The sequence below is a fragment of the Charadrius vociferus genome, unplaced genomic scaffold (assembly GCF_000708025.1).
Source record: "Charadrius vociferus isolate BGI_N301 unplaced genomic scaffold, ASM70802v2 scaffold320, whole genome shotgun sequence".
NCBI lineage: Eukaryota > Metazoa > Chordata > Aves > Charadriiformes > Charadriidae > Charadrius > Charadrius vociferus.
Genome location: NW_009646501.1, coordinates 419174 through 433945, shown reverse-complemented (window position 1 = coordinate 433945; position 14772 = coordinate 419174). Strand labels below are relative to the sequence as shown.

General features: G+C 41.7%; 1 protein-coding gene across 1 annotated transcript in view; it reads right to left on the bottom strand.

The window, feature by feature from the left end:
- PTPRT (protein tyrosine phosphatase, receptor type, T) overlaps positions 1 to 14772 on the bottom strand; it is a gene marked incomplete at its 5' end in the record, with an annotated part of 340319 nt that overhangs the window by 63619 nt on the left and 261928 nt on the right. The window contains 2 exons of the mRNA XM_009883565.1: positions 1042 to 1071; positions 8289 to 8424. Coding sequence (XP_009881867.1) covers positions 1042 to 1071; positions 8289 to 8424 — 166 coding nt within the window. The remainder of the gene's footprint in view (positions 1 to 1041; positions 1072 to 8288; positions 8425 to 14772) is intronic.

Genomic DNA, 14772 nt, shown 5'->3' with positions numbered 1-14772 from the left:
GAACACCTCCCAGCTGTGCCCACAGGACAAAGTCACCACCAGACCAAGATCAAGATGAGCTGCAGGAACAGTCAATGGAGGGAATTGCCAGAGGTGCAGAGTAGGAGGGGCTGGCAGAGCAGACGTGGCCCTTCGGACAACTTTGTCCATGTCAGAGCCCTGGAAAGTCTGGCAGGTTGCTGCTTTGGGGGAAAGGTTTCGGTCAGAGATACGGCTGCTGCTTCTGAGACTCGTTTCTCACAGCCACAACAGTTGCCTTCTCCAGCCCTCCCAACCCTCCGGTGGCACCAAAGGCATCCAACTCCATTCTCCAGGGCTCTTTCCTCAGATCATTGATCCAGTCCTCTCCTCCTCCTGATCCTCAGACAACTATTATCACGGCAGAAACAGCTTGGCCCTGATTACTTTCCAGCCCCTCAGTCTTGAGACAACAGATGGCTCTGGAAGTACTGATGCGTGAAGTATTTTCATGCGTCTTAACAACTGCCTTAATTATGCAGCATTGTCATTAGGACTGGACAGGTGATTTAGACCTGAATATCTGGAACCACTTCATCATCCAACAGTCTAAACTGACACTCGGAACCTGGCAACTCCAGGAACGGGGATGTTTCCTGAGACAATGTCGAATCCTAGTTGTCAGAAATGTTACATTTTTAAAAAAGCTTACATCCATGGCTGAGAAATTCCCAACAACTTTGAGGTGTGAATTTCCCTGCAGGCTGGCTAAATACAACGGACAATTAAAAAAGGTGCAGTTGGGGCACTCTGTACTTGTCCACCGGCATTTGAAGAACTATAAACCGTAACTGACATATCTGTGGACATTCAGGTCTTTGCAGGCACAGTTACAGGTGCAACGGTAAAACGGGGCAAACACAACAGTGTGAAACTGAGAAAATAAAACACAAGCTGCTGGAAAGACAAGGAGAAATGGAATGGGAAAAAAAAAAAAGTGGCAAAAAGAAAGAATACAACAAAGAACAAAATTACCACAGGGCAAGCACACTCAAGAAGCACCATCTCCAGCCAAGTACTTACAAGTAATAGGAGTAGGAATACGCATTTCTTCTAAATATCGACGGCCAGTCACATGAACAAAACATCCAAAAGGAGAAAAAAGAAAGACACATAATTAGATTTATATGAGCTCTAGGAATTTTTTTTCAATATACAAAGCATTTGTGCTGCCTCTTGTACTGAGCTACTATTCTCCTACACTTTTTTCAGAAGCCATATGTCGGTGAGGAACGGATGCTGAACTGGGAAGAGGAAACACAGGTTCTGTTTCCACTTCTGCTACCGACCTGCGTCACCGTGAATAAGTGTGTCTTAACTTCACCATGTCAGTAACATGGGTAACAAGACTTACCTTCGCCTGTAAAGTGCTTTGAGGTTTTTGAAATGGAAAGAAATATGTAAGGGCTATTAATATAAATAACAATAAATAGGAAAGTGACAATGTAAGAACACCACAATTTTGGAATATTTAGACAATGAGCAAATTGTGTAATGATAAATCAAGCTTCATCAAACTTTGAAATGCAAATAGTTCATTAACAATTCAAGTATCATTCCATATTTATAGATGATCACTAGGGGTACGCATTAGCTTTCTGCGTCACTGTGATTAAGCATCTTCTATTACAGTTTTTCAACAATACACTTCAGAACATTTTGATATGCTTTTGAGCAGCGCCACAAAACGAGCCCTGGCAATCAGTTATAACTGAAGAGGTGATGTCTTCCCTTTTGTAACTGGAAAAGGGCCTCTCTGGAAAGGCTGTTTCACACCAGATCTAGCACATGTTATTACAGATAAACAGCAAGGCACAAGGGAGCCTTGAAAGCAGCAGCCATGGCCAAGACACGGAAAAACAATGAAACACAAACTTCACCCTATTGCACAACTTCAAAATCCCATCCCTGAAGACGCTACAAACACTAGGAAGTGCTTAGAAGGATAAATGCAGGGTTCCAGTTCTCATTTTTACAGTTGCTCTGAACACATAAGCACATACGGAAACCGGATACAGAGCCATCACTCTCTGTGCACAACCGCCCCTTTGCCGTGCACACCCCGGGTGAAGGACAGCGGTGTACAGATGCTCAAGAGGATTACTCTGAAACGACATGTTTTGCCTGGTGGTGACCCTTGCCATAAACCTGAGATTCTGGCCAGATTCCTGATAGACGCCAAATTATTTGAATGACACCGATTCCAAGGTGCACCTGAACATATTTATAACATAATGCTAAAAACTCCTGAAACCTGAAAATTCTACATGCCGTAGCAGCGCACCAGTTCAGGTGAGCGATTGCCACTGAGCTTCACTGTGAAATTCCAAGTTCCTCTGAGCCTCTAAACAAAGGGAAAAATCACCAGGATGGGGAAAATGAGACCCCACACAGCTGAACCCCCTACATCCCCAAAATTATTCTACTAATTAAACCCCTCTGACACACCAGTGCCGGGTTTGCCACAGCACTATCAACTGTAATTGTTTTGTTGAACATCTTGCTCTACTTTCTGCTTTTCTCACGTCCCAGCCAGCGGACATATGCGATCACACGAGACTCTCAGTTCTCATTAAAAAGCTGCGTATCCCTCAAGGCTACAGAGGAAAGCTCAGAAAGATTTATTCCAGAAGGATAGAAAATAAAGGAAGACAAACAAAAGGAGGATTTTATTTTGGAATTGGACCGGCCATTTTCGCTCAAATTCTCTCCAAATATGCAACCTAAAATAAGGACTTCCTAAGGAATATTTCAAAACTACCTGTTAAAATTGGTCAGAGTTATGGATCACTAAAAACATGACCGGATCCTAAAATGTATCACACGACCTGAAAACCCTGCCGGTCATCCACCTTAAATATGGACACGGGTCACCAAATGTGCAAATATCCCTCAGTTAATTCTATCCTATAGCTTGCTTGGGTATGTTCTGCTCAAGAGGCATTTGGGTTTTATTTAATTAGTTTAAGGTAACAACCTAAATCCTAATCCAGAATAAGCAGCTGAATTTTCATAGAAGGAACTAATCCTAGACCCTACATGGCCCCAAATCTCCTCCTTTTGCTACCAACAGCAGTTTAAAGAACTTATTTACAGTGCACCCATGACAGGCTGTCTGATCCTATTTATTCAGTCTTACACTTAAAGGGGTCAGTGGAGGCTTTGTCCGCTCAAACCCACAAGCCTGAAAAGTGTCACATTCTTCACTCCAGGGAAATGCAAGTCACGATTATGCTGGAGTTAAAACTGTCCAGATGAAATCAGAACTGACCAAAATCTAATCCTTTGGGGGAGCAAAGCCAAAGGGTATTTTCTCCAGCAAAGAAGTTTACAAATGTCTTGGTTTTCTTGATTCAGCTTGATTTTACTAACCAGTCCTATAGTCTCTATCACATGAGAATATTTAACTAATATCAAGGACAAACAAACAAGCTCCTTAGAGAATTAGCAATGTTTTGATACAATAAAAATGAGGTATTTCAAGGTGTGTATCTATTAATAACAGACAGTGCCTTATGTGGGCACTGACCACCATCTGTAAATTAACAGCCTAAATTACGTTGCAGTAATGTGTATCCATATACATATGATGATATTGGAGCTGCAACCATGTAACTCGTGTAGCTAGTTGGTTCCCAAAACCAAGAAAACAAATTTTGTTAATGGTTTTGATTTTAAATACTATAAACCATTTCTATTTAAAACAGAAATTTATATATACACACACCACATTTACACAGATGTACACATACAGAAACTTTAGCAGACTTTAAGTGACCCCAGTGTCGAAATAAAACTTTTAGATATCAAACTTAAAGTCAAACCCAAATTTTACACTGCATAAACATTCTGACTTGCTTAATTTAGCTTCACATATCTGAGTAAACCCTATAAAACATTGGCAGCCCCCAGAAATATGCGAGTCGCTGGAGTTTTTACCATACGGTCTATTGAAACTGAGCAACTGGGCAACACTTGCTCACGCCTTGCATATGGAAGGTTCAAAAAAATATGCTGGTTTGGTGCGTCACACAAACAAAAAGCGGTTTCTGATGCTGTGCCTAACTCTAATCTCAAACCAGCGCCCTCCTTCTCTTAGTGCATCTCTCTCTCCTCATCTCTCTCCTTCCTTTGCTCTTTGCACTGCGTAACGAAACGCTTCATTCGGGAAATCCACTACTGTGCCTATTACCAGTGAACTATGATGCCCTGGACCACGAACAAATGTCACTCTGATATTTTCTGGCTCCATTTGAAGAAAATGCCTCAAGTTTGCCTAATTAAATTATTTTTCTGCATTGTTGCCTTGCAAGACCACAGTGTCTTGTACACTGGGGCATTAGTCTGAGCAAAGTGAAAAGAGGAACTCTTTTTAAAGTAAGGTTAATGCAAAAATCGAATGCAAGAGCTTAAGCTCCTAATGTTCCTGTTTGTAAAACGGAAAGGGAACTTCGTTGTTAAACTGTTCTCCCAGACAAATGCGAATTTTCAGCTGTGCCCCTCCAGAAGTTCAAATCAATCTGTGGTCCAAAGTGGCATTTCCTTTTATAAAAGGCGGTCCCAATCTGCATTAGTTTACAGATGAAATGCGCCTGGCAGGCTTCAGTTCCTCTTCAGGGAACAGTTGTCCACATGCAGCTCCAAGCCCCAACTGGACGTGACCGCTGGTGCCGGCTGAAGGCAGACCGAGAACCAGTGCCACCAGCAGGTTTGCCAGCGGCGCTGGTTTGTGCTCCACAGACCTAGAGAGAGCAATCCTCCGCACCCGCCTTCTGCACCGCTCCAGCTTCCGCACGGGAGAAGATGTTAAAGTCGATGAGGCAGTTTATTTCTTATAATAGTGTGTATTCTAAGGGGTAACCTTGCACGCGACAGCAAACAGGCAGAGAGAGATACAGATTGCAGTGATTTTGCCTGTTTGCAACGGGGGGAGAACAAGACAGAGGAAAATGCACTTTTCCAGCTCTGGAAAGAAAAAGAGGAGAATTTATATTTCTAATACTCCCACTCGCCTCCTTTCCAATTTTAATTTTGAAGAAAGATACCCAGGTTAGCAGAGCCTATGGCAAAGCCAGATAAAGCACTATTCTGCCCAGGGGACATGACACCCAAATGCACTAAAAATTGCTGGGTTTGGGCCCAGGCTAGTTCCCAGCAGAACATCTGCACTGCTTTAGGGGGGCAGCTCACGTCAGCGCTAGTTTGGGACTTTTTATATCAAGCAAATGAGTCCTCAGACTCCCGCTTCAAGAACTTGCTCTGCATTATGAGTATTTTTGATTCTGGGCTCGTCTGTGTATTGTTGTCTATGAGATATCAACTGATACTGCACCACTCATGACAGTCGAAACATCAGAAGAATCAAAAATCAGAAAAAGCTCAATCTTGATACATCTCCCCATCAGTACTTACATGAGTTACAAACACATCAGTAAAAAAAAAAAATTAAGCTAAAATCCATTGATTTTATTTACCTGCTAACTAAACTATATCATAGTCTCTAAATTTCCTCCTGACCTCTAATAATTATGAAGAAAATACGTCCATTTAAAAAAACCCCAAACCAGAAAACCTGATAATCTAAATAAACTGTAAATTTTCACTTTTTCTTTGAAACATTCCTCCTACTTGCTTATAACTCGGGGTTTTTTTGCTGGTTTTCCAGCTTCCAGTGGAAGACAGAAGATTAAGCAAAGATGCCGAATCATTGATATGTACCAAGACATCTCTATGTCAATGCCTTCATCAGAATGAGAACAATGAAGATTTCTTACATAGCGTTTGGAGAAAGAAAATTACTTGCCCATAATTCTACCTCTGAGAAATTTCCTGTTTTCAAATTTACACAAAAAATAGATTGGCAGCAATCACAGTGTTTAACAGCAAGAGTCCCACATTTACATTTCGAGAGATGTGGTAGACTGTTTGGGAATAGGAGTTTGATGTGAAATCTGAAAATAGGAAAAAAAAAAAGGCCTTTGGTGAACAAAGTAGCGAGATATTCTACCACACATATAACTGTCTGAAAGTAAAATGAAAACACTAATTATGGAGATTTATGGAAATTCTGACCTAAGGCATGCAGATAGGGGGTCAGCATTGTTTGTGAAAAAATCCTGAAAATGAGCCTGCGGTCTACTGCAATGAAGATTTGACTTCTGCATTGCCTTTTTGATCAGAAGCTATTGAAGACATCTCTCACACAGGAACAACCATCACGCGTTTTACTGTCTTCCTTCCCTGCCACTGAAGCATTTGTAAGTGTACATACACTGACCAAATGTCTATCTTCCGAGTTCCTCCCATTCTGTACTTCTTACTCCATATTTGAGAAAATACAGAGATTACAAATACTGCCTCCTTAATATTTAAAGCACATTGCCTCATAAGAGTATCCTTACCTCTCTGACTTAGCTGTTGGCAGACTACACCACAGAAAAACTGTCCTCAAATAAGGGATTCCTGGTCATCATGAAAAATCTTTGTTTGTTTTCTGCTGAGCAATATATGTGATTTATAATAATAATGCATTACAGGACAGCAATGCTCTCAACTTCTAATAGCTTGTGAAATACACCAGGGTGTTCAGACGTGGCAGTGCTCCAAGAGCTTTCCTTACAAGTTTTATCTTTCAAGCTGAAACTAAAAGCTTTTTTTAAAAGAGCTTTTAGGAAGGTAACAGAAACCCAGCTCAATTTTTGCTGAAACCCTTTCTCTGTTTTTCATCGGAGGCCTCTGATTTTTTTCTGCTTATCAATGGAAAAGCTCCCAGGGGACTGGAATCGGTGACATCTGTACTGTTCGGGCTTAACACTGAACAAAAGCACATCAGATGTGACTAAAAAATACATACACGTTTGTCCACAAAATACAGAATATTTACACACAACAAAAATTGGATTAAAAACCTAGATTCCCCACACCTTCAGTTAATTCAAGAGGAATTCACAGTAGTCAGTACATACGCGATAAGTTTTGCAGAATTACATCATTTGGAAAGGCCACTCAAAGGACTCCAGTCCAACCTCCTGCTTAAACCAGTGCCGCTTGCAGCAAGTCCCTCGTCCAAGTCACGTTTTTAACTTCTCCAAAGATGGAGATGGTCACCAACGCAAGATGCCTTTGCTAAACTCCACGAGGTTCCCATCAGCCCATTTCTCCAGCCTCTCAAGGTCCTTCTGAGAAGCCGCCCTGCACTCCAGCACCTGCAGCACAGAGCTTTTCCATTTGCATGTGTGCTCTGCATCAAGATCGAGATCACACCTAGATTTAACCGCTGCTCTTCTTTTGGGGAAACGTGTGACTGTGTGTCATAGAGATAAGAGATCTCAAAGGAACAGAGCTTTGCTTTGAAATGCTGCACTTCCTGCAACAGACCAAGCAAAACCTTCAAGGCTCTCCCACGTAATGCCACCCGCACCCTCGAGGAGGGGCTGCCAGGCTACCTAGCTCCTAGTTCATTTAGAAACAAATTACTGTTGAAAAGTAGGGTTCACTTCAAAAATCTGACTGGCAAAAATATACACAAAATACATCCTTTTCTCAAGAAAACCTCTCGCCTAAGTGGTTTTCTGAATCAGTATATTACATGGTAAACGTGGAGCTCTTCACATAGTAGCAACTACATAGCCTACTTCAAAGTGTAAGTGCAAATGGTCCACAAAAATAATACAAAATGAAATGTTTGAACAAATTTCATTACCATACATGATTTTTCCAAGTTTCATTCTGCTGTAAACTAAAGCTAACTCTTGGAAAGATTGCAACCCTCAACAAGATGTCGTATTCCAGCTGAATACCGGCTGCACAGAAATCACTGTGTGAAAATATAACTCATCAAGACTCACTTGGGAACAAGACCTTTGATCACGTTATTTTAAGACATTATTTTTCTCAGCTGTTAAGAATGAATTCTTTTCTTCTATTAGACCACTGTTGTGCTCCCTGCATAGGCTCACATGCCCACTTCCGTTGCCTCGTTATCCCTTCGTACTTCTCCATGCTTTTTCATGAGCTAGCTCTTCTCATTAAGTGTCAACTCATTATCATTAACTCTTTGCAGCAACACCCATTCGTTTGTTGCTTATACAGTATCTGCCAGAACAGGCATCTCTCCTGGGACTTCTTACGGTAGCGTTACATAGCAAGGTATTAACTACTGTCCTCTGTAACACAAATGGAATGTTTTCTCTCCACCAAATTTATTCTTCTTTCTGAAGTAACAACACTCTAGCCAGAAGGTCCAAGATGGAAGCAAAGCAGAAACTTACCTTCTCTTGATGGTGAGCATTGCTCCCAAGAGGATAATAACAAACATCAGCAGACCAGCTATAACTCCGGCCATTTTCACCGTGCTGTCAACTTGTTTTTCTGGTTCCACTGCATTGGAATTCTGGGTGGAAGCTCCTTAAAAGATAGAGGGAGAAGAAGGAGGAGGTAAAAAGAGAATTTATAGAAAAATTGCACAATGATCCACTTTAAATATTCATTTGAAAGCCTAACAACATATTTGCAATCAAACTGCAATAGACAATTGTCCATCTAACCAAATCTGCCTTTAATAAGGGCTAATGACAGACAATTCAGAGCAGTAATAGGGTGTAAACCCCCAGTGTAATGCAACTGACTCTAATGTTCTACCATATTACACTGTAATGGGGAATTCACCCTCCTGAAGCACTCCGCATATACCCAGAAGCAGGAGAATGAACAGCAGTTACAATTTGCATCTCAAATAGCTTAAAGTGGAGGTGCAATCCTTACTCATCGAAATAATGAATGGAAAAGTTTGCAGCTACATATCCCACAATACCACTTGCACAACCTTTTTTCTTCTAAAAGCAGAATACCTTTGCATTTCTCCCTGTGCTGAAGGCCCGGCTTTTGTAAACACAGGGTTACAATTATGCGCGTAACAAGCCTCAATCCAGCCCACAGCGCACCCTCCACATCATCTAGTCTGTCCCATGCATGAGTTCTTCCGCAGCCCAGACAAGACAACATAGTTCCTATATTAAATTTGGGGTTTTTTTAAGAGTAAAGCCTACACGCCTAAAAATGAAACATATTTAGGAATGTTATTTGCACAGTATTTCTTCTTGTTGTGATCTGACAGTAAGGGTCTTTTGCTCCTGCAATAACTGAGGACCTTTGCAGAATGCTACCCTCTCCCCTGTTGCTGGAACTACCCATGTAGTGCTTATTACATACCTTAGCTCTGCTGACTTCACTACTTGCCGCACAGAATTTTTCCAGATATAGCTTAAACCGCTGAGCTTGATTTAGAAAGCCCCACAAGATTTGAGTCATGGCTACTTTAAGGACTAAATAAGCCTATCTTTACTATATTCCTGATATACTTAACTACTCCTAAAAATATCACCATTGCATTTGACGAAGTTAAATGAATTCATGTTACATGAGATCACAGTCTCATGTCGGGCTACACTTTTGCTGTTGGAGTCAGCCAAGTCTCCCTGTACGGCTTAAACACAGCAGGAAAAGGGAAGCGAAGGTGAAAACAGAGTGCTGCCATCAGAAGACCGTAATGTTTTGCTCTTTTAACCACTCTGTGTTGCTGACCTTCAGGAGAAGTTGAATCACTACTGTTCATAAAGTCAGTTGCTTGGGGAGATAATATTCAGTTGAGTCCACAGGTTGGTGAGACAGTAGAAAGCCTCACTGGGTTATTCTTTTGCCCACTTCCCACATGTTAAACTGCATGTGCTTTAAAAGATCTCTGTCTGCAAGGATGACCCCAATGGTAACCACGATCAAATCACATAACTGACTATAGGGCTTTCCGATGTGTTCTGACTAGGGCCTTAGCTGATGGACTTCCAGGGATGAGGATCTGACCTTGAATAAAGCGTTATATTCTCATCTCATCACATATTGAAGAGTCCGTATAGAACAAGGACGCAATGAATGCAAAACAAGAAAACTCACCACATGCAGTGATAAAAGTATGATTTCACTTTTCCTACAGCTAAGCTGTTAATCTAGTTTGCCACAGCAAAACACAATATTTACCAAGCAAAAATGCTGCCTGTTTGAAATACACATGTAATTTTCAGCTTTTTCTCCGTGACAACTCTACTGCTCTGCTGCGTCCACCAATTTTCCCATTCAGTTAAGAGTTCACCGGTAACTTCTGTGTGCACGTGTCTGAAATGCGCTAATGGGACTCCTGAGCATGAGAATAAAATAACGTGTTGGCTGCATATTACTATCTTTATTTGACAACATCTCTTATAATCTTGGATCAAATCTGCACAAGAGGTGAGCTATATGCCATCACACATACAATCCCAACACTATCACACCACAAAGTAAAAGATAAAGCTACAAATTTTCCCTGAAAATGGCTAAAAGTCTATTCCTTTGAAGTCAAACTCAGAAGTACTCCAAATTATCCTTCACTTGAGTTGCAGTTACTCCTATGACCTGAAATAATAGCTGTTGGAGAATGGTTTTCTACCACAAACAGCACAGTCAGACCTTCTCCAGTTTTGTACCATCTGAATACCCTCATGAATTGGGAGCCACATTACAAAAAATTTAAGGATGTGCTGTTAAGTCCATCCCCTACCCCACTAGATCAGTTTGATTTTGCCAGGCTGTTGCTTGTTACTACAGGCAATGTGTGGTCAGTCTGTTTTTGTTTGATATTTCTCATCCCATTACAGTCTACGGCAGTTCTAGAAAGAGAATAAAGGCTTGTTATCCATCCTGACACCTACACACTGTGGTGACTGATTCACTTGAATCCTCTATGTAACTCTTTCTATCTATCTTGGCAAAGGCCAACAATTCCTTTAGGCTACTCGTCCAACCATTTGTAAGTTGTCTCAGCTAATAGCGCTTAGGAATTGAGGATATGACAGGAAAATCCTGGGTCTTGGATTCTTAAAGCTTTGCAATGACACATTACTGCAAAAATCCCTTGTTTTTCTGCCATTCTGGTGTATTTTCCTTGTAGATGCCTAAATCTGCTACGGTTGCTTGTACTCCCAACCTGCCCCACCACCAGCTGTAGGTAAGAACGTTTCTGTTCTGGCAGGAGGAGGTCTGTGAGCTGTTACTCGCCGGAGGGGACTTCTGCTGCTCCTGAGAGCAACGCTATTTTAGAATGCACTTTTGCCTCTCTCCTTTACCGGCACGCAGGCAGCTCTGAAATCCTCTAAGCGCAGAAGCCCATAAAAACTGCTCAGATGGCCATTTCATACAAATGGCTTTACATACACTTGGAAAGCTCTTCACTACCATACGTGAGGGGCCACCCTTTTCTTTCTGAAAAACAATGCTTATATACCGCTGACATTAAAAGGGAAAGAAAATTAACTATAACCATATTTTTCTAGCGGTTACTTCCACATTTTCGGGAATAAATTGTTCCTTGTAACTGAAGCTGGAAACTAGAATAATAGGATATAGAACAGGTCACCACTGTTATTACTGTGTGTATTTCAGTGGCACCCACAGCCCCCACTAAGGCCAGGACCCCATTACACTGTACTAACATGAAGTAGGACAATTTTCTGCCCTAAGCCTACTTTCTTAATAAGGAAGGCAAATGATAGAAAACAGTGCCAGAGAAGCAAAGACTGCCGGTCCCCTGGCTCCCTCTCTGCGCACTATCTACTAGACCAGGCTACTGCTTTCAGAGATATACATTTACGTACTGGACAAAATGCACTTTCCCAGAAGCTTCACCAGTGGCATGAATCTGACTTCCACAGGCACCGGCATTCACCCTGCACTCCATTTCAGTGTGGAGCTATTTTACACGGCTGTAAAGATTTTACTCCTTTCCCATCAACCTGATTTACTTTGCTTTTTCAACCCCTTCCAAGATTCCCAGCGACCCAGCATCCTGCGGCGAGACAGAACACGTTCATGGGAGATACTGTTCTGGGAAAATAGCAGAGCAGGGGCAAATGGGTTCTTTCCCAGCGTCGCCTGCCTCATCAGCCCATGAGAAGTCAGATTTATGGATCATCAAGCACCGATGGTTTTTTTCAGTCATGCACTCACAGGCACCCAAGGTCCAGTCCGGTGATGCTGCTGTGGATTCGTACACACCTAAATCCCAGACTAGCCCAGTAAGGTGCGGCTACTGGAAGCGTGGTTTCATGCTGCGCCAGCTCCTTGTGGCTTTCAGCATTTTAAATTCCTCCCTCCTTCACACCATAGTCAAAGCCGGCCCTGCAGTAGCAGATAGCTTAAGGGCAAGAATTTTGAAATACAAAATTAGTTTCAGTATAGGGGGCTGCCACTTGTATTCCAGCGTTTCTTTCAGAAGATTTCTTCAGCCGAAAGTGTTTCTGTCCACAAGGAAGAGATGACATCTTTGGCTACTTTGAGCTGGGAGATGGTTTGCAGTGATTCCAACAGCCTAAACTCAAGTTTTTTGCCAGTCATAACTAAAGAAGAGAACCTTCTCAAAATGCTAAGAGAATGAAAAATCATCTGCTTACCAGGAAGCGTTCATACCTGGTGTTATACACTCTGAGATAGTCATACATACTTTAAATCCTCTTAATGCTCATGCAAGGTAAGTAACAAATTATGTTATTTACTTTATAGATCTGGAAAGATTAAGGATATGCCTTTGGCATCACAGGCACCCAAGAGCAGAGCTGAGGACTGACGTTTCTGAGCTGACACCCTGCGGCAATTCCATCAGACCACACAACCTCTCACAGACGGGGACGAGGGGGACGGGAGGGACGGAGGGAGAAACAGCACCGGCAGTTAAGTGAAAGATACCACGGCAATCCTTCACCCACCAATTTATGCACAGATATATTATTTGAAAACAATAAGCCACCAGATATAACGTGACCTTCTCTGTGGAGGTGGCCCACTGAATATCATCCAGGAAAGAATGATCATTGAGTGCGTGTAGCTAAACAGGACTGATAATACAAGTTTCTTCTATAAAACCTATTTCACAAACTGTAATTTGAAACGTTCTTTATTTAAAGCAGCAATTACAATACTGCATTACAAAAATGTAACTGACAGGAAAAAAATTCAAAAGAGCCACAGGCGGGAGGAAAAGACGGGTATTTATGTGAGATTTCCAAGTGGTGAGGCACAAAGAACAAAGTCCTGTGATGGAGGTGGTACCACAGTCACCAGCATCTGTGTCACTGCACAGCAGAGAGAAGGATCCGATGCCACAACAGGAGGAGAAGAGGAAACGAAATGGGTCTAAGGACGGCTGGGTCAAATACCCCTGGGCAAGAAAAAGGCAGCACAAATATAAACGAGGGATGGACAAAATGAGAGAAGCAACACAAGTAGTAGGAGGTTCAGCCACAGCCAGATGACAGGAAAGACCCAGAAAGAGGACAAGTCAGTCTGGCAAAGACTAGCTTTGGTTTCAAATTTGTGACACCTAAGAATACAACTTCTTCAGATGAAAAGTCACTCTTGAAACAAAAACCAATCAGAAAGAATTACTTCAAAGCATTATTTAACCCAGAAAAATTAATGAAAAATAATAGGTTCAAAGTCATTATGAGTTAAAATGAGCTGCTCAGAGTAATTTCTTTGTAGCACATAATGGCCAGGCAGCATGCTGAATGTAAAATTTCCTAATAGACCTAGAGGCTTACTTTCAAAAGACAGTTATTCTCAAATCACTTGTAAACATGATTTCCTTTTCTTTTTTCGGTCGTGGTTTTTTTGGTGTTTTTTTTTAAAGGTGCTTTCTATGCGAGTGGCCTACAAATGATTAAAGCATCTCTGCATGTAGAAATGTTTTCCCTTATGTTTTCGGGTTCTGATCATATCGATACCCCTGAAACGTAGTCTCCGATACGCAAACACAAGGGTGGACAGGTACCTCTCAGAACGATAACGTTGAGATAAAGGTGGAGGGGCACTGTTTTACATCTTGACCCAGAATACCTGTTAGCCAGCACTACCTGGCTACAGCCCTCTGTGCCAGCTGGCCGCACGCATGGCCTGGAGAAGACAGACCAGTTTGCAACCTTGTGCAGCATATACCACAGTACTGGGACTAAAAAAAGGTAGCAATGCTGGTGCTTCTGCGTATTATAAGCCAAAGCAGCAAAACAGCTCATCAGACCTGAAAGTCAGATTCCACTTCGGCTATTCCTTTGTTGTAATTAATTTAAAAAATGAATACCACCAACAGTATCACTACACGTAACGTCACTACACCAATTTTCCGCCTCCAGTTATTGAAGACTGCAAACAGCACAGGCTTAGGATGACAATGAGACATTCTCAATTCTTTAAAAAAAGCTCAAAAAGAGTGGAAAGAATGATGAGAGCCAAAAGCTTTCAACCATATTCTAAGAGGAGAGAGCAGCAAAACAAAGCAGTCCTGGAGAGGAAGAAAGACCAGAATTTATATGAGGGATTATCAGGCACACAGGTTGAATCTGTAGGAGGATGAGGGTAAACACACAGCAAGGAATCAAGATTAGCATTACTAAACTGAATGAGAATTAAAAAATAGCAGTAAGAGAATAATTGATTCCGGAGATTCCAGGCATATCCACCACAAAGGCTTTTCTTTTCTCCTCCTGTTTTTCTTCCTCTCTCTTCAGAACAGAAGCACTTAATTTGTGCTAAAGGCAGATATATGGCCCCCAAGAATGAGAAAGGTTATTACATTTACTTGAAAGAAGAGCTCAGATAAAGAGCAGCTGTTGTGATGCCTACAAGTGATGCGATGGTTCAGAGGGTGATAGCATGTTTCCATTTCAACTCTCC